The 7,115-nt window shown below is 47.8% G+C and overlaps 1 protein-coding gene across 1 annotated transcript in view; it reads right to left on the reverse strand.

Moving 5' to 3' along the window:
• LOC131281156 (uncharacterized) overlaps positions 1–2,748 on the reverse strand; it is an 82,952-nt gene extending 80,204 nt beyond the window's left edge. The window contains exon 1 of the mRNA XM_058310416.1: positions 2,671–2,748. Within this exon, the coding sequence (XP_058166399.1) occupies positions 2,671–2,748 (78 nt within the window). The remainder of the gene's footprint in view (positions 1–2,670) is intronic.
• Positions 2,749–7,115: the final 4,367 nt, after the last annotated feature.

Raw genomic sequence — 7,115 nt, forward strand, 5'->3', positions numbered from 1 at the left:
ACAAGGAAGGGCAACGAGGGTCACCGAACATCGGCAAGCATTTGGACGAATTAGAGGCCCAAACAACAAACACCGATTGCCCGGTAAGCTGCTCCGGATCGGCTGGTGCAGTTTTCTTCACGAAAAAGACGTCATGGCAGCCAAGGTGTCCTTGCCGAGGGAGAGACCTTGGCGATTTGTAAGCCGAACTGTTTGCGTTTCACATCATCGAACGTTTTATCCTGGCTCGGTAACGTGTGCAAGGCTAGGAAGGGAAAACCTTCCTTCTAGCCCGGGGGTTTGCAGGATCAAGGATTCCGCAGGACAGCATCATCATAAATCATCGTCTTAAGGTGCTCCTGCCTTCCGGCAAAGCCCGTCCGTCCGAAGGGGAAAGCGGTCGATTCATTAATCTCGATTAACGCGACACGCTCGATCGCTGCCGAAACGATCGGGAAACCCAAAACGTCCCGAATAATCGGACCGTGTTGCTTCCGTAAATCGGTGATCCGAGCGGGCTCAACAGCGGCCGCCATAACCCTCCGGACATCCGTTCCATTCAGCCACAGCCCGGGGTGGTATGGGTTATAATCCGTGATCCGTTGTCTCTCGTTTGGTTGTTTTTTTTTTACATTCGACTTTTCACTTTCTTCCCTTCGCATCGCATCCGAAGAGCAGCCGCATCTAACTGTGGGCAAGGAAATCGTTGTCTTTCACCGTTCATAAGACTGGATTAAATGTTTCACACACAAACGCACACGTTTTCAAAGGTTCTTCCCTGCCGTTCTGTCTATCCTAAGCCGACCTCATGATGCTCCATGATGATCTTCGATCGGTTCCTACGCCGGCGGGCCAGTGGATTTGAGGCGCGGATCCCCGGAGCCTCCGAAGACGGAAGCATTAATTCGATTTATGGCAATTAATCGATTGTGTGCTAATGAGGACTATTTTCCACAGGGATTTACTCCAACAGTTGCGCCTAGAAAGATAAATCGAGCGCGAGCTATGGACCGGGAGTGAGACGCAAGGCGAAAGTAAACATCCCATGGAACGGCTCTGAATCATCGGCATGAGGGTAGTAGTGGAAGTAAGTCGGGCTGATGCCAACAGCGATATGCCTCGATGCGAAGGCATACGCATTTTATCGCATTCCACGACCGGCTCTGTCGTTGTTGGCGTCGTCTGCACTTTGGCAAGGGCAGGTCTCCGGTTTCCAGAGACACAACTTCCGATAGGCGTGGACGCCGCGCAGGGGACGACTCATTCTGCGACTTCCGACTTCTGCGTAATCGCGTGTCGGCGTAAGTGTTTGTGCGACCCGGTGGTCGGTGGGTCGGGAAAGGAAAAGTGCATCTCGCATGCATTTTTCTTCCGATGGCCAACCTCGTCCGGCCTCGGAGGTCAGAGGGTCAGCTCTCAGAGCCTGGGACCCGAACGGATAACGCCATCTGACGGCAGAAGAGAAGGAAGAGGAGGTGGCCCAGCATAACTCCCCCTCCCCGCGGGGGAGTGGGACTATCCGATACGGAGAAAGTTGATAAAAAGCCGCACATATCACTGACCATAGGCATGGCGATTGGCCTTCCTCTAAAGTGAGTCTTTCCCGTACACGCTTTTTGTGTGTTTGTTCTTGCACGCCCTTTTCATCCTCCCTGGTTCTACCGGAAGTGCGCTAATCTGCGTGCTGCTTTCCGTGCGATGGCCGAGCTAGCAGAGGCAACCCAGAAGAACCTATCAGATAAGCCACCGCGCTGGAGTATAGAGATTATACCCTAAACCGCAGCTGACGGGCAGATTTTTGATTGTTCTTATGCGTTCCGGCGCGCACACGGGGAAACCCAACGAATTTTTGTTAGACAAAAAAAAGCGTGCTTTGACTCATTGCCTCAACGAGAAAATGATCCTTTGGGTATGGATTGGTTACCAAAATATCGCTGAAACAGGAATGAACGCGTCTAAATAGTTCATAAGGCATTGCTAAGTATAACTCTAGCTACGTCAGCTTAACGAAAAATAAATTTAAAAAAAGGCATAGCTGGTAATCAAATATTTTGGCACAACCTCATATCAAATCGAACTGTTCCAGTTACCAACACTAACTTTCTTACACGCTCTATTACGCAAAAGTAGTGCACAAGTATTTATCAGTTTTATCTTTGCATAAAACATGATAAACCTATTTTCCATAAATAGGTATTTAGCTCCTGACGTTAGAATGACTAAACGTAGAGAAAGGACTCGAGAAAGAAGGATTGTAGGATTACTCTCAAGGGTTCTTATGCATAAAATAGCAGCTCATCCAATAGAGACACAATGGAGATTAGCAAGAGTTGTTGAAAGCCGTATGGACGAATGCCAAACTTTAACAGGATCATGCGACTTATCACTAGGTGTTATGCACCCTGTCGGCTTCTCAGATTTGCAAATGAACCTCTTAGAGGTACGGAGCCCGTGTTCAAAGTCAACCGTGTTACACACTATCATTAACTCATAAATCCCTCAACCGGCCAGCACGGGATGATCTTACGAGACAACGGGCTCGGGTTGTTTCCAGGTAGCAGATGAAAAAGAGATCCCATACCCAACGAGGGCCCATAAACCCGTCCTTGAGCTGCTGGACCTCCCACCAGTTCCGGTCGGCCTCGAGGCCTCGGAGGAAATCGGGCCCGACAATTCGGCACGCTCACTCACCTGTTCTCCAGTGCTGGCGGCTACCCAAGCTTCAGCGAAGGTTTCCATTGCACTCTGAAAATCCATGCTAAACAACATGCACCGCGCCGTTTGCTGGTTCGCGTCGGCCCCGAGGAACTGTGTGCAGACTCTGCGCTCTGTAGCTGTGGTGACACTTTGCACACTTTCCCTTCACACTTCACTGCTGCTTCACTCCTTCTGGGTGTCCGTTGAATGTTTTGTGATCCACCGGGTGGGTGATTTTATGCCGCCGGTTTATGGATAGTTTGGTGGTGCGTGCATACCGTAGCTGCCACATTCATTTGCACTTCCGGATCAACCGATTACACTAACCGCACTGTCACTGTCAACGAAAGTTATCGACGCCACACGGGACATACGCATTTGTTAAAAACCATAACACTGGCCCGGGATGTAATTCTTTTATTAATCTTAAAAACAAAAAACTCGTGCCTACTCTTGCGACCACTACGGGCTCTACTGTCTTCGTCACTACGTCACAGGACGAAGGATAGCTGCAACCAGCGTCGATCACTTCCACTAGCACCGGGGACCCGACTTGCGTTCGACTCGAAGGCTAAGGATTAAATGCTAACAGATTCACCAGCACCATGTCCAGGAAGGGAACCTCGAATCCCCGTTCGCTGGGAAAGGGCGGGGGGGTTGGAGTGGAGGAGTAGGGTGCAGAGAGGGTGGAGGTTCACATAATCGAGCTCCCGGGGATGACGATTTGCGCGCCCTTCCGACCACTCGATCGGATCAGCGTTCGCTTCCTGCGTCCCCTGCGTCTTGGTCTTCGGCAGCTCGCCGTCTCACTCACTCTCCGGACCGGTGCGTGTGCGCGGGGGAGGACGGAGCGGGGGGGGAAAATCGAAGGCGGAAAGATTTCGACAGATTCGCGTTTCGTGAAAATCGCTCCCGAAAAATCGTTCGCCACCGCGTTTGGCGTTAAACGGTCGCGGGGAAAAGGATGCAAAACACGAGCTTGCCGGACTGGCCGGAAACGGTGACGGAAAAACACACGGAAAATCTCGCCACGCCACGTTCGGCTCGCAGCGACCGACGACTGACGTCCTTCCCAGAACAAGCTCGGCAACCGACTAACCTTTTCCCTCGCTTCGGCCTGCCAATATGTGTATGGGTGGCATGGTAGATAGTACATAAGCGTTGGTTGGTATTGGAAGCTGAAATAGCCAATTTCTTAATAACTTTATGATCGCTGAACCAATTTGCACATGTGACCCCTCAAAAGAAAGGTCTTTTTAAAACACACCACTTTGTCTAAGTTAAGATTTTTCCATCGTTTATAGTTTTTAAGGAAATTGATGCTACGTATTTCACTCATTTACACGACCCCGTTCCGGTAATCTACCGATTCACTGACCTTCCCGGAAGAAACCCCTGCGCGTTCCAGGTCAAACTTCCCGTTTCAGCAAATTGAGAGAGATTTTGAGAGATGATTTGTAATTTGTGAGAGGAAAACTATGGCAGAGATCCGATTCACTGATCTTCTCACGTCTTCCGCGAATTCAACGTTACCGGTTCACGTACCGTACGTCAGCCAATTGCAACCCTCCGTTCTATGTGTGAGCCACTAACACAACTACGGCTGCCTCTTCACTATGAGACGCACATTCTCACTCGGTGAGCTCCCCTATGTATCGATATCTCATCAACCGTTGCGGCAGGATTTTCAATTCGGATAACCTCGGGTATATAACTGTACCATTTTCTTGCACCTTCCTCCCTCTGGCCAGCTAATCGTTCGACCCGTGGGGGGGCTCCGAACCTGTTCTGCAGACGAGATAAGAACGAAACGCGCTTCGGATGGACGTGGGGTCGTGGTTTCGCGAAGGATCAGAGCGAGACAACCGTGCACATGCAGCAGGGAAAGCAGGATAAACCCCGAACCCCGGTGGGTGGGGAGTGGTGTGGGGTGTATTGGCGGAAAACCGGATCCTGCGCAACTTCCCGAATGCGCCACGCGGATGCACATGTTTCGGCACACGGAGGACAGAACAGGATGACGCGAGGCACCATTTCGGTTTGGTGTTTTATTTTATTCCTTTTGCACTGGACTCGGCGATATGAAATCCATTGCGAAGGGAATGGGCAAGAAAAAAAACCATTGTAATCTCGAAAAGGAAACCCCAAACCCGATGAAGTACAAATACGATTAGCGGTATCGAAAGCCAGTGAGAGTAAAAGAACTAGATATGCTGCTCGCTGGGTTTTTCGACTTTCGCCATGGTGTTTTCTAAGACCCAGAGAAATTTACTTGCTCCATTGCGGGCATTTTTATCATTTGCAACGGAGTAGGGCCATACATATTTTGTAGCTCATGCTTTTGACTTAATTACAAATATATTTTCTCTGTTTTCAATAACCCATTATACAACTATATAACTCTGAATAGCATCAATCCGAAAACTACAACTTAAAAATTCTATTGTAAAACTATAGCATGCTACTTGCTTATGCATCAGTGTTGCACAGATAAGAAAAACAATATGGCTCAGAGTGGTATAGAAATATTATTGATTACAACATTAAATATTTTAAGACAAAAAAACTGTTGGAAAAGTAGGCGTATTCCGAAAGAGATTCGGTTCATTCGACCGAGGGGAAAAGATATCTCGAGTTCGATTGGTTTTCTTTTGCCATTGCCCTTTATATCCGTAACTTTTTTTTCATTTGGGTGTAGATTTTTATTACTTGCCTTGATATTGTATATTTTCCCTCATTAGTACTATGTACTATTTGATCCTTTTTTCTGTCAATATTGATCAATTGAAAAAGAATTGAAACAATGTGAACCAAGTTGTATAAGAAGGGTTTTTATGTTTCTTTATATATGTTTAAGAATGTGAGCGAAATGAATATTGATCTACTCCACTGCAATAGTTTTAGTACAAATCGGTCTCGCTTTAGATTATCATTTGCTCTTATTATTGTTGACGCTTTGGTGCGTTGAGTAGATTATAACAAAATGTTAATTATTGTGCAAATTATGATCAACAAACATGCCTCTAACCGAAACCAAAAGTGACACTTCGGAACCGGTTTTTGACGGATGGTGTAGATCGCAAATGTAAAGAGTACACACATGACTCCGGGGTCTTTTTCGCCCGTCATTCCAAACCAAAGAACCGGTGCTGCGGACAAAATTCTCATCAATTATGCCATCCCCTCGTGTACTACAAAATTACCATCATTAAATGGTGCATGGAGATCGTTGCTACTGGAGTTTTTGCCTGATGCTCTTCCGATGCGAGTTAAGACGATTGCTTGCGCGACTGATGAAATTATAACTATTTAATTTACGAATAACGAGAAAAAATGGGAAGCTTCTTGCAAACGGTTGCACTGGAGAGATGCAAAAGGCAAAAAAGGGCTGACATCTTTCCGCATCTCATTCCGGGACTGCGAGGTCCTAAACATCGCCTCCTAAAGGACTCCGCACAACGACACTTGTTTTCGGTGAAGGGTGGAATACAAAGTGACTACGTTCGTTGACTTTTCGGATACATCTGCCTTGAACATGATCACATCTACAGCAGAGGACCGAGGGGGAAAAAACAGCACGTTCCTGAGGATAAATCAAACTGCACCGTGCCACCTCGTGGACCCAAATGTGATGAAATTTCTTCCTTCCACGTTTATGCTTTATGCTACGAAACAGAAGACTATGCTCGGATGCTTTCACACACTCACCGTAGTGAGCTCATCGTCCCGTTGCTCTTCACAACTCACAACTCATATGCTCTTCACAACTCACTATCATTCGATCCGATTTCTCATCGAGCATGCGGCCCCCCCAAGGGGACCAATCCTTTCCGAAGGTTCTGAGGATTTATTACGTCCTCTGTCCTTCGCCTTGTGCGCGACTCATCTTCGGCTTCTTCTGTGCTATCGCTTGCTCCACTTCCTGCTGTCAGTTAGCTCTTCCGTATCCCAGTGCGCGGGGGAGAAAGAGAGACAGAAAATGGGAGAAAGAGCGACAGAATACCTGCTCCAACAGGCGAAGGCAAAGCTCCGCCCCATATTGCGATTTTGATTGGACTTGGGGAGTTTGACTTAAACTGCATATCGTCTTAAGCGAAAACCCCCCGCAGCGGCCACTTTCTTACTCGCCGCTTCTGTTGCAATGTGCCCGTCTTACCGCCTGCCGTTCGTCTTTCGCTTATGTTGCGATTCGCTACACATACATGGACTCTTTACCCCGGGGGGGAATTGTGCTTATGGGGTCTTGCATCGGTTTGCTTAAGAGTAGCTTCATCTCCTTCGTTTCCCGACATCCGTTTCACTTAGTTCCTTGGACGTGATCGCGTTCATTTTAAGCGAATTTTTCTTGGGGATTTGACTGACTTTGAGGGATAGAAGGAGCCACACAGGGAGGATATTACACTAAAACTTGTTTCGGTGTTTTGATTTTGCTGCTTTAA

This window comes from Anopheles ziemanni, chromosome 2 (genome assembly GCF_943734765.1).
Source record: "Anopheles ziemanni chromosome 2, idAnoZiCoDA_A2_x.2, whole genome shotgun sequence".
Lineage (NCBI taxonomy): Eukaryota > Metazoa > Arthropoda > Insecta > Diptera > Culicidae > Anopheles > Anopheles ziemanni.